The sequence below is a fragment of the Tachypleus tridentatus genome, chromosome 9, assembly GCF_004210375.1.
Source record: "Tachypleus tridentatus isolate NWPU-2018 chromosome 9, ASM421037v1, whole genome shotgun sequence".
Classification (NCBI taxonomy): domain Eukaryota; kingdom Metazoa; phylum Arthropoda; class Merostomata; order Xiphosura; family Limulidae; genus Tachypleus; species Tachypleus tridentatus.
Window position 1 is genome coordinate 136201968 of NC_134833.1, and position 24595 is coordinate 136226562.

At 32.1% G+C, this 24595-nt stretch overlaps 1 protein-coding gene across 1 annotated transcript in view; it reads left to right on the top strand.

The window, feature by feature from the left end:
- The first annotated feature begins 8602 nt into the window (after positions 1 to 8602).
- The window catches only part of LOC143226448 (ubiquitin-conjugating enzyme E2 H-like), a 38079-nt gene continuing 22086 nt past the window's right edge, over positions 8603 to 24595 (top strand). The window contains exons 1-2 of the mRNA XM_076457424.1: positions 8603 to 8747; positions 17410 to 17486. Of these exons, the coding sequence (XP_076313539.1) occupies positions 8695 to 8747; positions 17410 to 17486 (130 nt within the window). The 5' untranslated portion in view covers positions 8603 to 8694. The remainder of the gene's footprint in view (positions 8748 to 17409; positions 17487 to 24595) is intronic.

Genomic DNA, 24595 nt, shown 5'->3' on the forward strand with positions numbered 1-24595 from the left:
TTATGTCATCTGTATTGTTCATTCTTGGTTTATGAATAATTTTTAGAGTTTATAAAACATATTAAATGTATTTAGCCTTATCATATACAAAATACAACATATCATTTGTAATTTATTGTACTTTAAATTTTTATTCCAAATATTATAATATCAAAATATATTAGCAGGTTAATATTTAAAATTTTGTCAGTAATATGTATTGAAAACGTGAACATTAATTTATGCTGCAGAACAGTTGTTACTAAAATATTAGTCCCCCTCTAGTACAGCGATAGCTCTACGGAATTATAACGCTAAAATCAGTGGTTCGATTCCCCTCGATGGACTCAGCAGATAGCCCAATGTGGCTTTGCTATATGAAAATACACATAAAAATATTATTAACATTAGAATTATAAATAAATATAATGACTAATAGGGATATTTTCGTCAGTTCAAACTAAATGATCCACATTATTATAAATTGCACTTAATTAATAAGCTCTTATGATGAAGTAAGAGAATCAATATTATGTTTATTGTGGGTTTTTCAATCTGTTTTACTTCACCATATAGTAACATCAATTAATTTAACTACGTGAATAGCGTTGCAATATTTCGTTGAATTCGTTATTCGTTTGTTTGTTTGTTTTGAATTTCGCGCAAAGCTACACGATGGTTATATCCGCTAGCCATCCCTAATTTAACAGTGTAAGACTAGAGAGAAGGCAGCTAGTCATTATCACTCTAGGGCTAGTGGGATTCACCAAACATTATAATGCCCCCACGGTATGTTTGGTGTAAGAGGGATTCGAACCCGCGATTTTCAGATTACGAAACGGGGCTTCATTATTCGATATTATACAGCAGACTAATAGTTTCTCTTTTCAATTTCACCTCTGGTGAAAAAAAAAAGAAATATTTAACACACACACATATATATGAATATTATATTCGTTTGTTTTTTGTTTACCTTGTTGGGGAATATTTAGTATCTTATATAATTAAAGTATTTGTAGGTAATTACTTCCTGTGCCAAATGTAAACATTATTTTTTATTATTGGCAAAAACCTTACGATACGAACTTGTACATTATTTGTCAGAAGAAAGGTCTTTCTGGGTCGGTATTTTGGTCACTTTGTTGTTGGCGACTGGAGGGTCAGATGATATATTCTTTGTATTGGTAAATGAGAAATGCTAATTTATTAATTCACGAGATTAACGCGCAAATATTAAGGTTAATTACACTAGTCCTTTCTGTAACACTCTTCAAGGCCATATCTATTAATTTTAAACTTTATAGTGCTAGTACTATTCACTACTTCACCACCTTTGATCCCATAGTGGACCACAAATAGCTCATCAACAGACGTCAATAGTGAGGAGTCTACTTCACAGGCGGAAGTAACGTCATTTCATCACATAGAAAGACGGAAATTTAGGTGATGTCATCAAAGATGACGAGGTCAAAATTCCAAAAGCTATCATCAGAGCAGATGACAAGTCGTTAGGGATGCATTGCTACGTTGCCATGATGGATAATTATGTCCCAAAGTAGACAACGTGTTTCTAAACTGTCATGACAGGTGTCTATGACTCATCATATCGTTAGTTAATTAATTAAATCGTTCTAAAAATAATGCTTAACTCTAATTCATTTATAATTAATTAATCTTAAAAAGGATGTTTAGCACTAATTAAATCATTTATAATTAATTGTCCTATAAAAGACACTAGTTAATTAGTTAATCCTAAAAAGGAAATTTAATGCTAAGTCATTAGTTAATTAATAATTAAATCATCCTACCACAAAGTAGAAAACATGTTTCTAGGCAGCCCTGAGTCATATAGTACATGTCACATCATGTCAATAATTAATTAATTAAATCATCCAAAAAAGGACAATTAGCATTAATTCATTAAATCATTTATAATTAATTCGTGCTAAAAGGATACTTAGCACTAATTAATACGTTAAATAAATTTCCTGTCCTAAAAGGACAATATCTTAATTATAATGTACTCTTTTAATTATCAATTGTGTTTTTCGATGACATGCTACATTATTTAACATGTCCACAAGTTGACTTACAACGCTACAATCAAGGGTTTTATTCCCCTTGGTGAACACAGCAGATAGCCCAATGTGGCTTTGCTGTAACATAACACACACAAACACACATTATTTAACATAACATGATCACAATTATAAACATTTTTTACTGTGAACACAATGCATATCTGTAGGTTTAAATTGTCCTAAAAAGAACAGTATCCTACATAAACTTATAATTTATAAAACAATTTACATCGTCAGTAAAACGTTTATTACGCAATAACACTTTTAATAATTTGGGACAAAATAATTTACACATGTTTTATAATTAATCACTATTACTACCGTGGGATTTTAACAAACATACTCTGAGAGTACAATTCATCAACCTCTAGATTTCATTATGTTAAAATCCATAATATGTACTAAAATTAATAAATGATTGACTTACTCTATTCGTCCTTTTTTCTATATAACCGATTATCACCTCAAAATACACACAAAACTTGTGAAAGTCTGCAGTACATTTCTAAACTGTTCATAGCTTCTTTCACACAATGTTCTGTAGGACGCTTAATGTTTTATAAATCATACATAACTAATAATCGCCTTACAGCTAAATGGAATAAATGAATGAGTTATTGTTTACTAATAGTTAAAAACCCCACAGCTTTCATATTGTCTATCATGAAACACATATACAAATTTCTATATGTCGTTTCTCAGTTCCTAAAATTAACGAATCCGTATATGATATTAAACTAGAATACACATGCAGGCAGCTATTTCTGACTTTGCGTGATCATATGTAAAGATTTCTCCTTATAGATGTTGACATCACCAACAAACACAAATTATGAAGGCTATTATTTAAAATATTAAAATTCTCAGACTGTCTAAAGTTAAGATACTAATAGCAAATCACACGCACACAATCTGGAAATAGAAGTTTAAGAGGTACAAAGGTCAGACAATAATTATAGACACTGGCGTCAAGAAAAATTGTTTGGAAGGTACCGTGTTTCTCCGATAATAAGACCTACCCATAAAATAAGACCTAGTGTGATTTTTGGGGATAGTTTTAATATAAGCCCTACCCTTAAAATAAGCCCCAGTTAAGAATGGCAGAAAGAGGAAAGAAATAAAAAAAAATTAATTTATTAATTAGTTTAATAGTTAGTTAATTAGTTTGTTTAAGTATTAATCAGTTAGTTTAATAGTTTAATAATAGTTTATTTTAAATAGTTAGTTTAATAGTTTCACTTTGTAACTTCATTTTTTTAATATATTAAAATAAGGCATCCCCCGAAAATAAGCCCTAGTGTCATATTTTGGAGTGAAAATTAATATAAGCCCTGTCTTATTTTCGGAGAAACACGGTATCAGGTTGGCACAGGTATACTGTTGGCTGTGCGATATTTCAATTTATCCAGTCGATGACCTTTGTTCGTTAGCTACATTAAAAAAGAACACTACCTTTCCATTCCTAGATCTTATAAACCTTTATGTACATTTAAACATAATTATTTTTCAAATACACGAAATTGCATTACTGGTATTGTTTGATTATTTTACTCCACAGATAAATTACAAAACAGTATTCTGTTATTACGTATGAAACTCATACTGTGTCCGAAAAAAAATCCACTTTGTTTCAATCCATCCACTTGGAATAAAATAGAAACTTTATTTTACATAAACGTGAAACATTTATATTTACAGAAACTTTTATTAAAATTAAAGTTAATTATAACACATTGTCGCTATCTACATGTTAACAACACGTTTAATGTTTATTGGAAAACTTTTATTAAAATAAAAATCAATTACAATACGCTGTCGCTATTTATGTATTTACAATATTTTTCAAATAGATAGATCACTTTATAAAAGTGTAAATATGAAGTGACGCATATCAGTTGAATTAAATTATTGTATTAAATTAAACTGTATGGGATTATAATGAAATTATAAATGATAAAACACTCTTGCTACCTATCTAAGTTCCTTACATAGACATACAAAACACTAACCGTGTCAGTATCTGACGGGATAGCCTACAATCATAACATACTCTGCCACACATACTGTCTGACTGTATCAGTCGGCTTAGAACAAACTGAAAGATTGATTCGACTTAAATATGTGATATTTCGTTATCATATCAATTATCTCGTGTTTAGAAACATTGTTTACATACGTGTATTTATATATTAGAAGAAGATTTCAAATCATTGAAAAATGTCAGTTTTTATTTATCTAACAGCAACAATAAGTTTATTTTACGACACTTTTTAAATCAATGACAGGACAAAGGTTTCGTTTGCATAAGCACTTCCATCAGGATTTATTACAATTACTCACAGAACATACTAATTGTCTAAAATATTTTGAGAAACACCAATCACCATATTGATTGTACAAAACAATACGCTTTCACTTTTATGAGGGCCGGCATGGCCAGGTGGATTAAGGCGTTCGACTTGTAATCCGAGGGTCGCGGGTTCGAATCCCAGTCGCACTAAACATGCTCGCCCTCCCAGCCGTGAGGGCGTTATAGTGTGACGGTCAATCCCACTATTCGTAGGTAAAAGAGTAGTCCGAGAGTTGGCGGTAGGTGGTGATAACTAGCTGCCTTCCCTCTAGTCTTACCCTGCTAAATTAGGGACGACTAGCGCAGATAGCCCTCGAGTAGTTTTGTGCGAAATTCAAAAACAAATTCACTTTTATGTCATTTGTCTAATAAATCATTTTTGCTATAACTAAAAATAATAAAGAAATGACTTATTGAGTATTCATGTATTAAAAGCTCACGGAACATTGAAACTAACTCATAAATGCGGTATTGAACATGTGTCCAAGATTATCACTTAAGCTATGAGCGCACAATTATGTTATCATTGTCTTAATAACGTCAGCAATGGTTAGAAAGAATAGACTGTCACTATTTTAGAGGATCCTCACATATTATTCTTTACAAAGTTTACTGATTAGTTTACTAATACTTAAAATAGCAAAACTTATCACTTTCTATAGACTTTTCAGTTTAAATCATACATTACAAATAAAACACATAAAACTTTGCTGACATAATTCTACGTCATTGAAAAACATTAAATAAGAATAAAATGCAATGTTCTGTTTGATCAGTAACATTTCAAACAAACGTTGACGTTTCTCTATTCACAACAGTTGGAACTCAGATTGCCTTTGTGTATAATAACTGCTTATACACTTGCTTTATCACCCATGCAAAAATTACCAAAAGATTATTCGTGCTATCATTCACCATTTTGAATTTATAAACTTGAAGGAAGCTAGATAGTAGTACTCACCACATCTTGAGACAATTTAATCAAATACTGGAATTTGATAATCACAGCCCAAAGTGTGAAATGAGTTATTTGTCTTAATAACAGGACACAACCCATGGAGCTTTAGATTCACAACCAAGCGCGTCAACTAATCAGCTACGCCTGGCCTATAGTTTTTATTATTGTGTAACACATTTGTCATAAATGTCTTTCATTTCCAAAACTTTCAAGTAATTACGTTTCATCAAAGTTCTACACATAAATGAGTATCTAAGCATCATTAGCAAAAGGAACTTTATCCAAGCTAATTAACCAATCAAATTATTTGACAACACAATTTCTATATAACAATTTATTAATACACACAAAGATAGACATTTTACATTTATAATCCTCTCCGAAGTATAGTAACACACAATGATGGACTAACTGTTTAATAATTGATGAAAATACATTATTACTGTTGTAATGATTTCTAATATTGGTCATCTTTCGTAAATTATTGAGCAAAAACAATAATGCAAATTATGTCGCTTAATCACAAAGTAACGAAAGCATCGTAATTCTTGAACTTCAAATTCTACAAGTTAGCATAATTAACGTTTATTGATAGAATTAAAAGCACAATAAACACTAACACGACAGTTCTATTTACTTACTAATTTTCTCGTACCTACAGTGCTTCTCGACATTCTCTAGTATTTAACTGAAATTCAAACTCAATATTCACAAACTGAGATAACAAAAAAAAACTAGCTAAAACGCGATAATCCAGTAATCTGTCTTCCACTGTAACACACTAAAATAAAAATAATGAACTATAATCTAATAACCATTTTATATAATTCAAACTGTTTCCCACACTCTCAAAAGGTTTGTTTTCTTCGATTCTATATTTCATTATTAATAGTGTTTGAGGTTGGAATTCTTGAGTGAATACGAAGAGAGAGGTGTGATTGGTTTGATTCTTGAATTTCCCAATTCCTTTTGTAGAAATTCTACCCTGTACATTTATTATGGCTTTGTCATACTTTTCATTATATTTCTGTACTTTGTTTGCTTTCATTTCATTTTATATGGCTTTCTCAATCTTACCTTTGACCAAACTGATTTTTTTTATAATTATTCTTAAAATCCCATATCTTGCTCTTGTAATCACTCTCTTAAATTCCTACCTCTTCTTTCGTCATCTGTTCCCACTTTTTGATCATTTCCAACGTATTTTGGGATCAGTGCAAACAGATTTCGTTGTCTTGAAATTAATTTTATCTCTATTATTATTATTATTTTCTACCTAAATACTTCTTATTCTGACACTATTGTAGAAATGATTCCTATTGAATACAAAGTTCATCCCATTTAATGATACAGAAAGCGTTTAATTTCTTGAATTTTAAGTTATATAAGTTATCAGGCCAAGTGTATTAAGGCGTTCGACTCGTAATCCGAGGGTCGCGGGTTCGAATCCCGGTCACACCAAACGTGCTCGCCCTTTCAGCCGTGGGGGCGTTATAATGTTTCAGTCAATCCCACTATTCATTGGTAAAAGAGTAGCCCAAGAGTTGGCGGTGGGTGGTGATGACTAGTTAGTTGCCTTCCCTCTAGTCTTATGTTGCTAAATTAGGGACGGCTAGTACAGATAGCCCTCGAGTAGCTTTGTGCGAAATTTCAAAACAAAAAAATATGTTATCTGTACGTATGTTCACTGACAGACCTAAATTCAGAGAAGACGTTAACTCAATTACATTTACTGATTGATCTTGTAGTAACCGATATACTGACTAATAAACTTGCTAAAGCCTAACTCAATAATTAATCCTCCACTTTCATGGATTTAAAAAAAAAATCATATAGATTGTAAATTGCATTTCATATCGTTTCCTACACTTTGAAGAAACTTTTAATTATTTAACTACGCGCTCATCATTTGGTATAAACACATTTTTAGCAAAGAAAAATCACTTAAATTAAAAAGCATAGCCTACGTCGTATTCCATTACTATAGTATATTTAAAAGTAATATATGTTATTAATTTTGGTAAAACTACTATACGATTTTAAACGTCTTTACTATTAACGTTATAAGCATGCAATAATCTTTTATAAAACGTTTCTTACTAAGACTGATATTTAAATATTATAAATGATGCAAAAGTGATACCTCAAGTTATAAAACTTATTCGAATCATTGTTCGAGGATTTTTGTATAATTCTCCAATGAACGTCTCAAACATAACAAGGGGAAGTTGAAAATTCTAACCTTAGAACCTTGGATTGGTTATTAATATTTGTTTCAGCTCTTGTCATTAGCTTTGATTCGTCATAATGTGATGAAAGGTACTATCGTACGTAATTTGATGTATTTTGCTGTCACAAAAAAGTTAGTAACAATAATAAAAACAAATCATTTCAAGTAGTGTAAACTAAAATGTATCTCTCTTAGGACTTAAATCATTTTGAAATAATAGTACTTTTAGGTTCACGTACTCTGTGAGTTACAATTTTAGCTCTGTACAGATGTAACTGAAAAAAAGAAGAAACGAAACTGGAAAACATTACCAAACTTGAAAGATGGAAGTGTTTTATTCCTTTTCATTTTGTACGTATTTTTTAATTAAATTTATATAAAAAAACACGTGAAAATATGTGATGTATTTGATGTTTTGATGAAGATGTGTTATTTGTGCATAAAATACTTAGAATTCACCATGTAAAAGCTGGTCTTAAAATAACATACACCCATTATTCGGTAAAGTAGCTATATGTAAAATGCTTTTTATTATAATGTTATCATGAAAAAGCTGTTTTAATATCACTTAAATTCGTTATTTTATTGACAAAACTATTATAACAATTTATTATTCTACAACAAGCAAATTTCAGTAAGATACGTATCCGAAGTTCTTCTGTTAATTACTTTAGAAAATGTTTAATTCGTATTATTACGAAAACTTCATGCAGGTTTATGTCTGAATTCGTCATGCTGCCTTGAAATTCAGTTTGTTTACTACAATCAGCTGATAGACCTAATGTTATGATTGGTCGTTGTTACGTCAATCAAATTATAAGGAGCGACCTTAAAGATATAATATAGTATATTTTCATGATGTTACTCTCTTTTATGTATTAAAATATAAATGTTATATAAATATACTGTGTAAGAACACTTTTAATCGGCATTTTTTTTCTGTTTATAAGAAAAAAAATATGAAAAATAAAAATATATTAATGACGTCAAGCGGAGGTTGGCGTTTCGCCATAGTGGTTGACGAGCCTAACGAAGGTAGCATTTGTTGGTTAAGAAAGATAATGCACTGTTCTTTTTTCATTTAGCCGAGAAAACGATGTCTTCACCGAGCTCAGGGAAAAGGCGAATGGACACTGATGTTATTAAACTGTATCTTTTTTTGCTCATGGTTCTAAAATATAACATATTATAGAATTACTAAAGGTTTTGAAAGTGTATAAAGTGTGTTTCATAGTTGAACTTCATAGTTAATGTTTGGGCTATTCCTATATGGCAGAGGGAGGGAAGGTTGTACGAATAAAAGTATGTGCTTATTAAATTAAAGCAAATGCAATGTTGTATATGTTTTATTTATCGTATCAGTGTTCTATAATATTATTTGTAATGGTTTATGGTGTTCATTTTTCTAGTGTATAGTTCTTTCAATATAACTTTCGGATAAAGGTAGGCTCACATAACTTCACTCACAAACAAAGACGTTCTTTTGTAATCAGCTGTTAAACTAATCCTGCTTTAAAAGAAACAGTTAACAGTTTTTAGACATAAATTTCACTTTAATACTTAAACTTTTAATAAAAACTAGCAAATACTAAGGACGTTTTATTATTTTAAAACTTTTAAAATTATAGATCTGTATACACATATTTTTTAACTAAATCAAGCAGTGTACATTTCACACAGACTTGATACAATGATGACAAGTAACAAGGCTCCCAAAAATGTTTTATATAATTATATGTGGTTAACTATTAGTATACTTGTTTTAATAGATCACAAATTACTGACCAAAAGGCAAATACATATTTTTAACATTTTAACTGGTAAAGTGTTCTGTGGAGAATTCTTTAGTTTTGTAGTAAAGTAATATACCATGTACTTTCATTTAAATTGTAATTATTTGAACAGTAGGGTACTTCTTGAATATTCTCATATTATAAAGAAAATATGTACCCTTTGAGCAGTATTCTAGGTATATAATACTTCTGTAAAGATATTTATTAAAACAATTTGAACAACAATTAAAAGTACACAATACTTTTTAATAAGGCCTGGTAGCTTCAACAGTTTTAGAGTATTCTTTACTTTAAATATTGTTCATTGAATATTTTAATAAAAGGTATGAATATAGTTAAGTGAACCTTTGATTTTAGGAGAAAGATTTCAGATTTATCACCAAGAGATAGAGGAGTCAATGGAAATAAGCTTGTTCTTGAAAAAGTTATTTGTAAACACATTAAACAGAAGTCAGCCACAAGCACATAAAAGTGATATTGCAAATGGATCATAATCTTACGTCCCCTGCTGGTACAAAGAGAAGTCTATGGATTTACAATGCTAAAATCAGGGGTTCAATTCCCCTCAGTGGACTTAGCAGATAGCCCAATGTGGCTTTACTATCAGAAAAAAACATAATCTTAAAATTATGTTCTAATTACTAACATCACAATACATGTTTTATGTCATCTGGAGGTCATTTTGTTACATATTGTAGTTGTATTAAAGAGGCCATCTCTTGTTAATGGTTTCTTGTTTCAAATGTAGGTGAGTTTTAATATTAAAGTCAAAATTGGTTTAACTAAGAATTTGGACCTTAACTTAGTTTTTATCTCACCTATGATGTTTAACAGCTATGTATGAAAAGACCCATTCTACATATTTCTGCCACTTTTTGCTTGACATTGTAAAAAATCAGTTTTTTCTTTGTTCTGTACCACCTGAGGGTTTGACAGCTATATCATGTTAGAAGGACTGGAGCTGGACTTAATATGAAATTTTGATCATGTTTGCAGGTGTACCTGTAGAATATATTCAGCTCTAACAACCAGCTTCTACTTATGATTTTGCTACTGTATTGTCATAAAGTCAGTAAATATTTCCATGTTGGAACTTAAATAATATGGAGTTGTTGAAATATAGTTACTTGACAAGGCAGTGAACCTGAGAAAGTAGTATCTTTAAAGTGTTTTTATCAGATGGATGTGATGAACTCAAGTTGGCAGTTTTATTTTCACTTGCACTTGCTGTCTCTGGAACATGAGTAGGCCTGTTATCCATGAACCTTTGCTGGTTTTCATACAATAAATTTTATTACTTCATTAAAACATGTTTTACAGGTTTTCATTTATTACCTTTATTTTGGTAACATTGAGGAGTATATATTTTCCCATAGTACTTAAAGCCAGGAGTCTCCAACTTGAGTCTTAATTCATTTATTTATGAAACTTATTAATGTTAATTCTCCTTGTGCTGTATCTTCTTTGTGATGCAATCATCACTCACATGCTTATTTTACACTTATGGCCCATAAAAGGAGAGGAGAAAATCCTGGCAGTTGAGAGCCACCTGGAATGAATATCATATCTATATTGACATAAAACAATCTTGATCTAGTTAGCATAGATAGGTGGGTCCCTTCAGCTGATCAGTAGTGGCTTTGGTCATTTTGGAAGATTCGTTGAAAATTTTCTTTGTTTAATGATATATGTTTGGGTAGCATCTATAAAACCTTGTTATTAGTGGGACATTTCCTTCTAGTACTCCATGATAGTTGAGTTATTGGTTGGTAGACATGACCAAATACACTGCTCTTTCTACTCGTACACTCTTTTGCTGAGAAATTTCTCCCTTGCTGAAGTGTATAAAGTAGTAACACAGATTTCAAAATATAGTTATGCTTTTATTCCATCATTTTAATTGAGAGAAACAGACATCCATGTTTCTACCATCATCAGAATCTTTTTTTTTTTTATTCCCCTTGTATGAAGTCTATGTCAACTCCTTAGACTTCATCCACTGAGCGGACTACCTCAATCCCTCTTTCAATTCCATTTTATGTGAAACACCATGGAGCATCCATGTCCTGCCTACGTAATTCCAACCTTTTAAGCCTTTATAGTCCGTAGATCACTTCATGGAATTACCCTATTAGGATGAGGGTAGTTAGGAATTGTTTTATGGGAATTCGTATACCCTCCAAGGTAAAAAAAACTCAAATGTTGGATGCTAACAAAATTAGTTAACATATAAGCTCAGTTCACAATACCTTTTAAAGAATTATGGGCACTTTTATTCGTTGAAATTGTCTAGTTTTCATTCTAATCCAAGTCAGTGGCTCTCAAATTGTAGGACAGATCTCAGGAGTGGATACAACCATATTTGAGAGAGGGTAATGAAAAACATCAGAAAAATGATTTGACTTTTTTTTTTCTTTTAAACTGTTATTATTGTCACTATTGGTTTGTATACACAAGCACACACATAATTTAAATAAATTGCTTTTTTTTTTTCTTTGGGGAAGCAAAGTGTATTACAAGATGAGGCATAGCCTAAAAGTTTGAGATACACTGATTTAAATAATAATAATTCCTGCAAATATATTTGTCACTTAAAGAAAATATTGATCAAGTTAATCTCTACAACCTGAAATATTAGCTATGATCTTTATTTATTATTGTTGGAGACTTCAGTGAACATGGCCTCCTTTGGTAGATCTGTAGTAACTAATCATGACTCATAACCTCTCCTCATTTTGAACTCTGGTGCTATCATTTAGAATTAGGCTTATAGTGCTTTCACTCATTTCATTTGTTGTCCTTGTCTTCGTCCTTCATCTTCTTGGAAAGTAGATGATAATTCATGCATAGTAATATGTTTCAGCTGTTTCTTAGTCCCGTGTTAATTGAGTGCCATTTTAGTAACTTGAGAAAGATAATTAGCCTTTCTATAGTATTTATTGGAGCTTGATCCTACCATTGGTAGCCAGCAGTCTTTTAATGAAACACTACTGAGGTCATGAATAATTGCATTTTCTTAAAATACTACACAGAAAACATGAACACATTTTCAATACCATGTCTGTATTGTGAACTCTTGCATGCAGCATGTTCATTAGGCCTATAACAGTGCTTGGAGTATCTTCCACAGGCACCCCATTATTTCTAACCTTAATTTGCAATGTATTTTGAAATGTTAGAACCAAGGTACAGAGAATCATATTGCAGACATTCTCTCAGTTTTGGTCTGATGGCTGGGAGAATTATAACAAACTATTTATGCAGCTGGCTCTTCAGTCATCACTGCAATAGTGCACATTGTGCAAGTTTGATCAACATTTGATTTTGGTTTTAATACCACCTGGCACAAGGTGATTTGTCTTAATATTGGGTTATTATATCACTTCCAAAATGTAGGAAGGATTCCATGTATCTTAATTATATGTCTATAGCTTTGGCTAACTGACTGTAAAGTGTTTAAGAAGATGGTTGATGCCTATATTTTGGGTTCTTACAATTAAATAAATCCATTTCACTGTGTTTCTTATACTAGACCCATCATAGGCCATCTGATGTAACTTCATATGTTTTATGAGGGAAACCTTTCTTAACAAAGAGAATCTGTTCTGTCTTTTTTTTTTTTTTTTATTCCAGAAAGGAGTTGAACCCCCTGATTTTAGTATTGTATATTCCAAGACTTACCACTGATATATTAAAGGACTTTTTTTTTCTACAGTGTAGATCATTAGTGCATATTGCAGCTCTCAAAATGATTTGTTCTTAGACAAAATAATAATAATAAAAAACTTTGAAGGGTTGCCATCCTCTGTCCTATATGTTGATGACTTTAAGAATTTTGTTTAAATATCTGAATGGACTGAAGTAAGCAATTTTCTACATTTAAAAATCATTTGTTTGCAATTCTGCTGCCAGTTGTATTTGCATGGAGAACAAGAGATTTGTTTCATAATTTTGAAACAAAATTTGTATGAATCATTCCTGATAGTAAACTTTTATTTCACACGTAACAAAGCTGAAGATTAAACATATAAAGGAACATCAAATTCTACTGGTACTGTTCTCAGCATCTTGAAAAGAGGACTGATATTCTTTGTAGTAGGTGTATAGATTTTAGCCACTCAAAGTTTGACTTTGGATCTCTGGTTTCTGCTTCAGCCATAGATTTTGATTTGAAGATAATTGTGTGTATAATCTGAGTCTCAATCTTTTTTTTGAGTCTTGACTCATTTGGCACAGTAATTGCTCTTACAGGATGCTGCAAACTATAATCCCTGTCCAAATATTCCTCTTGGCATTGCATTTTTGAGTCATGGGGAAGGAAGGGAGATATTTACCAACAGCTATTTTTGTTGTTCTGGAATTGCTTAATAACATTCCACACCCTATTATTTTTTAACTTTGCCAAAAGGTTTTCTCTTTATCAGCATAATATTGTCCAGTTTTGCTACATAACTAGCCCCATTAGTATGAGGAAGAATGGTTTGTCAAAGAATTCAAGTCAGATTTTTCTGCTGCTGTTAAGCCTGATATATACATTCCATTTACAAATTTTAAATATTCTTTCAGAGAGAAACTTCTTGTACCATTACAGAAAGTTCATGAAGAACAGCAGAAGAATAATTTTTTTCAGTAATTTAGTTTGCACAGTGTTAACAGGGAAAAAATTATTTTAGTATGGCCTCATGTTGTTCATTGTTTTATCATTGACTGGTACCTGCTATTCAGTTGTGAACAGCCAAGCCAGTATCATAGCAGTGTAACACACTTATGAAAGTAGATCATCTTTTAGCATTCCTGTCCTTGTTTTGATGGTCAGCAGTGCCAGTATTTTATTTTTACTTTTTGTAATATCTGTAGCTTTTAGGATACAATTTAATATTTGTAACTCTTCTTTTTTTTTAACCATTGGTTTTTTTCTTATTCCATAAAAAACTGGATATTAACTGTATCGATAGAAAATACTTTTTGTTATCACAGGATGACACAAACTGCAGTATGTGATGTATAAACAAAACATAGAAGATGAAAAAGAAATTCTGAAACTGCCAGATTATTATTGTAACCTTAGGCTTAATCACAGAAGTGATCTACACCATTCTCTCTAGAGGCATAGTAAGTGAAGTGAAAAACAGTTTACAGAAGTAACTCAAGTTTTACTTACTAGATAGTATTTGTATATAAAGAATGTTTGAGAATGGTGACTGGTGAGTGTTCTAACAACTGAATGCTGATTTTATCTGTTGGCTGATTGATATTATTAGGTAGATATTTTATTATCATTTAAAAGTCCAGTCCACATAATAAAAAAGAAAGCATTTCTTAATGTTTCATGACTTAGTTATTACAACAGTCATTTACTTGTTAAATTTTCATTTGTTGCTACAAAGCAAGCACAAAACTAAGGCTAATAGACTCACTAACTAATTATCTAACTATTCAGTCTCTCAAAAAGTTGAAACTTCCAATCACAGCTAGACATAAGAAATTTTCAGACATCATACATCATCATCATAAGAGGTGCTTAGTTCCCTCTAACAAGCAAAAGCAAATATCTAAATGAAAGTGTTAAAGATGTAGCCTACAACAATGCTCCTTCCTTGAATTGTGAAGTCCTTTGAACAGTTGTATTACATTAGTAAAACAATATTAAACTTACCTACTTTATAATTAAACTCAAAAGATCATTCATACTACTAATTTTGAAAATAATTTTACTAGCTAAAATGTCAAAGTTTGTACTCAACTTTTATATGGCTCAGTATTCTCAAGTTTTAACATCAGTGCTAACTTTTATGTGATACCAGTGTTCCCTAGTTTTTACTAGTTGCATTATTAAGAGTTTTAAATACAGAGGTTGTCACAGTACATCCCACCCTTATCATGGCTTCTTTTCTAATCTACAAGACAAGTCAGTGGAACACTTCTTTTAATCTTGGAGTGACAACGGTCACAACACTAGCACAAACTTGTGATCTTATGCCAGTAACATACATACATAACTCTAAATTAGCTACTGAGCAGGGATAATTCATAGATGAATTATGTTCCAGTTCATCACAACTTTAATGCTCTTGGAAATATGAAGGATACTATATTGCTTAAAACAAGTAAACAATAATAAAAATTTGTAATGTATGAGAAGGAAAATTTATTGTTATAAAATAAATTGGGCATATGTGCACACATATCTTTCCATTTATAAGTTCCTCCCATATGATCATTTATCTTCTACTTGGCTGCAATGGTTTGAAGAATATTGCTGAACTTATTGTTTCTTTACTGGATGTATTGTTGGTGTAATTACAGGTGAGATTTTTTGTAACTAGTTATCTGTAATTAGGTATCTGATGTATAGATCAAATGTGTAAGTTTGTTTCTGATCATCTTTATATAGACATGGCATTCAGTTTTTGTCTGCAAATGCATAGTTTAGATACAATGCAAGAAACCAGAATTTACTGTCTTTGTTATTATGGCCTACCTTGTTTAGGTGTGAAAATAACCATGTTATTCATGTAGAGCCCAATCCACACTCTGTTGGCAATATATTTTGTGAGTTTTCTACAGGTTGCTGTAGCTTATCAGCTGCCATTTGTTTTATGGTTCACATTAACATCAGTAAAATAGGTCTTAGAGGTTTAGCACTAGTTCATAAAGAAAATTATACTACTCTAATCTGTATGGCTCACTCAAAAGTGACAGAAAACACAAAGACTGTGTGAAATAGTACACAAATTTCAAGTTTGCAATTTAGTTCAATACCAAGAATTGAAAAAAAAATCTTATATTTGAAGTAACAAAAATATCCTTCATTCCAACTTTGTATAAATAAGGTAGGTGGAAGACATAAGCATATACACTACATTTAGCAGGTAGACAGGACTTGTGAGAGAAAAGATGAGATCATTTGTTCTATACTTTATTTTAATTAAAGTTTTAATACCCATACCAGCTGTCTTGAGAATACATTTTTACTTCAAGTGGGTTTCTCGTCATTATGAATTGCATCTTGGTTAGTCTGATGGTAGTAATAACTCCAGCATATGCATAGAATCTTGTGAAGAGCCGTGAGAAACTGTTTAGTTCTGAATTGTCTGATACTTTTGTGTGTGTGTGTGTGTGTGTGTGTGTGTGTATATATAAAAGGGGTATAAGAGCTTTCATTTGGTTGTTTGTATCTACCATTAGGATTGTTTTATGGAAGGGAGTATTTTAGATATGTTGCATCAACTTGGTGATAAATAATTTTGTGTGTGTGTGTTTTCTTATAGAAAAGCCACCTTGGGCTATCTGCTGAGTCAATTGAAGGGAATAAAACCCCTGATTTTAGCACTGTAAATCCCTGAACTTACCACTGTACCAATGGGGGACAAGAATTTTGCAATTTTGTTTCATGTAATGTTCATATTGTGCTTTAAACTTTACAGATTTGCTTAATAAATCATGATAAAGCTATTATCAAATATTGATAGTAGAGAACTGAGAATTTGATAAAAAAAAGTTAGTTTATGGTGATTTAATAATAGTTTTTGTCTCTGTATGCCCCAGATTTCTAGAATAGGATTAAAGAATATTTAACAAGTTGTGAAGCAGTAGTAGTCTCTTCCACTTATGTTGAATAAACTTGGTTAAATTAAAGATTTTTAATCTATATTCTAGCTGTAATATAGCTTTCTAGTTTTGGATAATGAAATATATTAACTTGCTTGGAGGACAAGGCTGAAGTCAGTTAAAAGATAATTACATGTAGCAGTATTTTAGGAATTAAAAAACCATAGTAATTTAAACTCAAGTGCAAGATGTAGGGTACTAGAAAGTATGAATAATGAGTGGAACATTTAATATTAAAACCTTGTGTGTGTGTTTAAAACACTAATTTTTTATACCTGTAAATTTTATTATGCTGTTTAAGGTATACAAAAATTGCAGTAAACCAATTTTGTGTTATGTTTGTATATTGTTTGAGTTTATTCTTTTGCTTAAAAATTGAAATATTCACCTTTGACTACATGTATCAGCATCGAGAGTAAACATGAAGTTACTATTCTTGGTGGTCTGCATGAATTCTGTGTTAAGTTTAAAGGACCTAAAGGGAGTAAGTTATGTGATTTTTTTTTTCCTTCATGGTATTAGGACAAGTTTAGGGTTATGTAAAACATCAATAAAAAGTATTTTTATAAAGTTTTTATTTTTTTTATTTTAAAATACTTTATTAACTTTCATTGTTCAAAATTTTGTTCTGATAGTATAACAAATTTCAAATGGAAAATATATTAACTCACTTCCAAAGTTTTTCAACTGATTATAATTACATATATCCTTGTGTAGTGAAATTTCTTTTTCTCTTTTTCAAAGTATACGATACATATTACCATTTGTTCAGGATGAAGTTTATAGTGCCAAACATAAATTGTTACAAAAGAATTCATATAATGATCAGATGATACTAATGTATTATTTATTCATTTTCTTTTAATCAAACTAAATTTTATGTTAATATATATGCTCTTAGATGATCAAATACCTCAATGTTTTCATTTATAAATCTTAAGCAAGTGTGTAAAATGTGTAAACGTTTGAGTTGAACGTAGAAAAAAGTTATAATTGCTTAACTATGTGGTATGATGTACAAAATTTGAGTAATGGGCATTTTGTAATTATTGGAAAAATTAAGCTATGTTATTTACTTACACTTATATTCAACAGGTAGCCAAAAGTATCCATAAAAGGCAGGTTTAAGACTTGCACAAAGAATAAGTTGAACATAGACAGTAAAGGAAAATAAGTAAACACAATGAACAGATACTCAACCATAATATATCATTCACCTCTCCATGGAACAATTAGTCAGCACATTAGTGCTACTGCCAAAAAAGTTATTTTGCATGTACTAGACCATTAAAAGATATCTCTCCATGTAATAACTTGTAATGTGCTAGTCTGTGTTGTAAGAAATATTAGACTATACTACTCCACCAATAGTAAGGTGACACCTCTTTGTTCAGTGCTCTCTGAGCATTTTGTGTAAGCCAAAAGCTAGTTCATTTTCATAGCACTGGTTAGATACTATTTGTCATAGGATTTTTGTCAAACAAAGGATGCTTCATCTAACTTTTAAATAGAAAATAATTCAAAGTTGGTAACACATCTCAACTTAAATTAGTTATATTTCTTGTGCATCTACCAAGGAGTTTGCATACCATTAACTTTCAAACAACTCTTAATTAATTTAACTTGAACTGCACTAGTGCATGGTTGTTTTACCATGTGACAAGTCCTCCACCAGTAGGATAGTGACAACCATCATGCACAGTTGTTTCTTGTACTTATAATGACTTAATTCTTCGTATTGTACTGAACAGAAATGTTTACATTTTTCATCTTATTTCTATGTGTTGAGATTTGCATTGTTAAGGAAACTTTGATTTTTGTTTCAAATTCTTTACCCCCCCTTTTTTTTCATGAATTCTCAAATAATGGTAACCTCCTTCATATTGTGAATGATTGTCACACACACTGACTTTATTTATACTATGTTTTCTGGAGGCTCTTTAACTGCTAAGGATGTTGCAGCATTTGTTTAATGTTTTGTGGTTTGTCACTTAATTACTGGACCTCCTGCTTTTGTCATGTCTGCCAAAATTATTTCTCATTTCAGAATGATCTTTTTATCTACTACTCTAACCTGATATGCTTTGGATGGTGTCTTACCATTTGAGACAGACTTAACCTTCTAGTCTCATTTGGGATTTTCTTCCCTCATCTTTGCCTGTGTTTGTTTTCTTATAGTTATTCCATGATCCACAATTCTTGAGGTTTACCTTTTCTTTCCTACATGCTTGTTTATTAGGATTTGTACTATTTCTTTCCTCTAAAGCTGCTCTGTTACACCTAAATACCTAGTCCTCTTTGAGTTCATGACTCCATTTAAAACTCCTTATAAGTAGACTTTCTTTTGTTCATTTTCTCAGTTGAGGATTGGGCCTCTTACCATCTGTTTAGATCTCTGTTTCCCTATTTTTCATCTTTTGCTCATTACCCTACTGATTTTTTGTCTTTTGTTGTTTTTTTTCTTTGAGGCACTTTATAGTGCTTCAGAGGGATTTTCTATAAGTATTCATACCATTATCTTTGCCAGTTTAGCCTATTTCCTTTCTTTACTTCCTCTGCTGTTGAGACCTTTTGAGTCAGGTTATATTGTTCTTTTCTGTAGTCATTCCTCCTGTTATTTGATGAATCCTCTTTCTTCACCCATATGTCTTCTAGGGTGTTCATTTTTGTTCTTTTTTTACTTTTCCCTTCACTCTGACCTCCAAGCCTTTCTCATTTTCTCATGCATCCTCAACTGGAAGTTTACTTTGTCCTTTTTCTTATCAGTGATTATCAGATTCATATGACCCTGTCAGTACCCATGTCTCTCTCTTTTCCTACTGTTCAACTTTTTATTTGCTTCTCTTTCCATTTCCTTTTCTTCTCCCTCATTCATTGACTGTGGTCATTCTCACCTGGTCTGCATTTGACCATGGTCAGTGTATTTGGCACCTTCCTATACAGCACTCTTAGACCATTCTCCAATTGTTATGTGTTGTTTTCACCATTATTTTCACATCTTTTCATTTCTTGGTCTTCCCTTTGATTAAATGTTGTGATGAGTTGCAGTCACCATATCAGTGGCTGTCATGAATTTATTTTATATAGTAAAGTAACTATATGGGCATGTTGGGCTAAATATTCTTCTGCAGTGATGATCTTTATGGTGTAAAAAATGTATATACAAACATTTTTTACACCATAAAGATCATAGTTGTATCTTAAACACTATTCAGTTCTGTTCTTGTCAGAAGCACACTTAGGGCCAATTCAATTGCTTTACAATTCAGTTAAAAAGCCAAATTATTTTTCTCAATTTTTTATTGCTGTAGTGTCCATATATAATTAATTTATGTTTCATTAAGTTATTGTAGTTGTATCCTGAACTTCAGATAAATTGTCTGTTTCTTTTGTATTCCCAATATTTGTCTTTTGTCAAAGTTCACATGGATGGGTTCAATTATTTTAGAACAACCTATCATGAAACTTTTTCTCATCTCTTTCCAAATTGTTAATCTCACTCTAACATATCAACTGTTGGATGTTTTACTTCTCCTCACAATTATTAATTTTCCTCTGACTGATCTTCTCTCTGATATATTTTGTGCCTGTGTTTGTAGTTCATTGATGTTGAGGCGTTTGAACATTGTGTGCAATTGTGTCTATTTCTTATGTCTTCTAGAAGCCTCTGTACACTATTAATAGATTGCACACAATGTTCACTTGCCTTAACATCAATGAACTACAAACACAGACAGAAAATATATCGGTAATAATGCTTACATCAAACACTTTTTTTTTATAGCTGACAATGGCCTAAGGCTTGTGATCCTTTTTTGGATTATTGACTTCTGATGACCCATTCTCAGATGGTTTCATCTTCTCCTACCTCCATTCTTTCACAGAAAGCTGCTTGGTGTGGGGAGGGGCAGCTTGTTCCTCAAATCTAATTCTTTTTTTGCATTCACTCAATATTTGGAACTCCTAGGCATTTTCTTCATTTCTTGTCTCAACCAAGTTTAGTATTTTGCTCTTTGTCTGCAAGTTACAGAGTATCTGGTCACTAGGTTTTGTGCTGTTCATTCTCTTCCTGCCTAAGAGGATCTTTTACTTTTGTCTCACCTCTTTCTATGTATTTATTCCTGTATTTGCCTCTTCTCTCATATTCTAATGTTGATATGCATTACTTCCTGTTGGATCTTATGGTTAGTGCCTTTTTCGGTAGCTCAGTCTTGGTTTCCTGTGCTTCTTTACTCATTTACCTTCCTCCTTCCTTTACCCAGTTTTACCTTTTTTTCTTCCTACACCCTCATATGGCCCTTTTTAGTTATAGGATATCTTTCCACCTCCTTCATATATGATACTTGTTCAATCTGTTACCCATTGGACTTTTACTCTTGGCCATCCTACAGTGCACCACTTTTCTGCACTTTTATTTGCCTGTTTGTCATTGTCTTTTTTAACTCTCAGTCTTTACTGGTTTTTTGGGCAATCTTGTTCATATCATTTTCACTTTCCCATAACACAAAGTATTTATTCCCCTCTTTTTATACTCTGTCTTTCTTATCTGACTTCTTTACCCAACTTTCATATCTGTCTGAAACCTTAGTGGGGAGTTGCATGCTCACATGCTTGCCACATTTAAGCAAACCCATAGCCATTGGAGTTATACTCGCATATTAACATTTCTTTCTTTCATGATGGCTTCTCATTGTGTAATTGCTTTTGTAACACTGCATACATATGGAAATAGGATTTTCATACTTACCACAGGAAATTTACTGGAAATGTTTGTTTGCAATGATGATAATAGAACCATTACATATTTAAGTATTTGTTTTTCATCCCTGGACACTGAAGTTATAGAAGAAATGAGTTCTACTTTTTCTACTTTGGACCAAAAGGACCCCATACAAACTTCCAGAACCAGACCATTGGCTTGCATTTCAGATACTGCCTTTTTACTTCTGTACTATCTTTCTTTCAAGATTTCTTTTTCCTCCTCACCTGTGATTACTGTCATTATACTGTCTGTTCTATGACTGCAACTTGCACCCTCTTCTATTGTACTTATGTATTTTTCTCCCCAAACAGATCTTTTCATCTTCAGACTTCAAGTGCTCAAGAAGGTATCCATATTTTCTTTCCAATCTTCCTTATGGCTCACCTGTTAAATAATAACTCAGATCAATCTCTATGTTCCGTTTTAGCTATTTGGTGTTTCTTATCATAGACACTCTTTCAGGGTTCCCACAATCATCTGTCCCTATCCTGGATCCCCCTCTTCTTCTAGGTACTTCTTTCCTTCTACCCTTATTGAATGGGTATGTTGACTTCTTTGATTGTGGATGTTTGCAGGTTATTTCACACTTCTTTGCATTGATTGATCACCTTTCTCACTCTCTTGCATTTCATCTTTGTTATCTCTGAGTTAAGATCTTCTAGGTGAGCATGTGGATGACTCTTTGTGCATTTATTTCTCCTTTTTTATACCATGTGGTTGTTTTTCTCTCATGATGGATTCCAGCTTCTGCTAGCCACTATTCTTTAAGTGTTTCACCATCTTTTAGAGAAATGCATACCATTAATTTTTCAAAGTCCATTTTGCTTTCACAGGATTTTACCAGGTGGCTGCTTTGCCCCCTTGGGGATATACTTACCCCAAATTTACAATGATCCAGGACAGTGGAAAATGCCCATACCATATATTCTGTTCTGTCAGTACTGACTTCAAGATGGAATGTTCTGCAAGACCACTCAGGTAACCTTATGGTTTAAGTGTTTACGCAATTGTCCAATCCAGATCTATTCCTTAGTCTATGATGGGAAAAGGCAGCACAAGGGAAATGTTCTGTCTAGTTCTTTGACTAACACTTGCTAGCTTTTAAAAACAGTTTCCTGGTTACCTACTGCATTGTCTCCAGTATAAGACCTTTCCTTTATATATATTAATAATAACAACAGTTTCTTGTAAGTTGCATGGACCTTATTGGGTATTAATTCTTCTAGCTATATTGCTGAAGTTTCCTCATCACACATAATAGGTGTTGCCTTATTATGTTTCAATGGCAACTGGAGGTACATTGGTCACGGATTTGAATCCCCATCACCAAACATGTTTTCCCTTTCAACCATGGAATGTTATAAAATGATTAACAATCCCATTATTCATTGATAAAAGAATAACCCAAAAGTTAGCAGTGGATAGTGTTAACTAACTACCTTTCCTCTAGTATTTTGCTACTAAATTAGGAATGGCTGGTGCCAGATACTCCTTGTATAGCTTTTCACAAATGCAAAACAAACCAATATTGCCTCATTGTAGGTCAGATAGTTGATTCTATCCTACAATCTTTGTTCCAGAGCTAAAATTCATGAGCTTCTATGAACTTGCCATGTCTTTAAATGAAGTTGGATTTAGCTTTTCGTACAGCCATGTTTATGCTTCTAATTCTTTCAGCTATCAGGTAACCTCACCTTTGTTGTTTGCTGCTCTTATAACCAATGTATGTGGCATTATTTATCATATTTTAGTTGTTTTTGCTGGTTCATTGGTGAACTAATGGCATGAACCTGAGAATTAGTTCATCTTGCATCAAATGGTTGGTTCTATCCTACATTTTTTTCAGAGATCTAGGATTCTCAATCTTCTGGATGTGTAGCCTCTTCCAAGTTTGCCATGTCTTTGGGTAATTATGACCAGTTCTTCTCACAGCCTGGTTTTGCTTCTTGCTCATCTATCTTAGATGAAGAACAGGTACTCTAACCTTTTCCTTTGCAACTTAGATGTCTCAGGTATATGACATTCTCTTTCTTATTTCAGTTGTTCTGCTGTTTCAAGGGTGAGTTTATTGTATGCACTTCAAACCCAGTACTCTTTCTCCCCCCTTACCTGATGTTGACTCAGTTAGCAGTGTTCACCCCAACCTTGAATCTCTTATTCTGTGACCTGATTTCAGGCTCCTTCTTTCTGGCTTGATGATTTTCTCATACTCTGGCTCTTTCCTGCCCTACTTTTCTCATTATCCCTCCTATTTGACACTGCATCACTACCCCAACATCTCTACAAGGAAATATCACACCTATCTATTAACCATGTTTACTGAATCTCTTCTTTGGTGGTTGCAAAGTTAGTATAGTTTTTCTTTCTTAGGCAGGATGTTTTACTTTTGGGAGTTGCATTCCTTCAGTATTAACTCAGGGAACTCTGTTTTATGCCCTTCCTTTAAAAAAGAGTGTTGGACAACTTTTCATCCATTGGAAACTAAGGATGAGTCAATTCAAAAGTAGTCATATCTGCTTTGTTTTCCCATGTGTCTAAGTCCAGAGGGATCTAATATGTTTCCACGTTTTTGGCCTTTCCCCATATTCTACTTTGCACACTTTTGGACTCTTTGCAGGAAACTCGTGAGTCACACTAATGCTCTCTCAGGAGCTTTATCCATCTTTAAGTGCCCAAGCCTCATGTTGTGTACCAGGTCCTGAGGACTTTTGTATGGAAGATGTCCAGGGTGTTCGGAAAGTTACTGTGCACTTATATTTATTAACAGACATATTTCAATATAGGATACAGGAGGTAAATATGAATGACAATGATAAACAATGCTGAAAGTG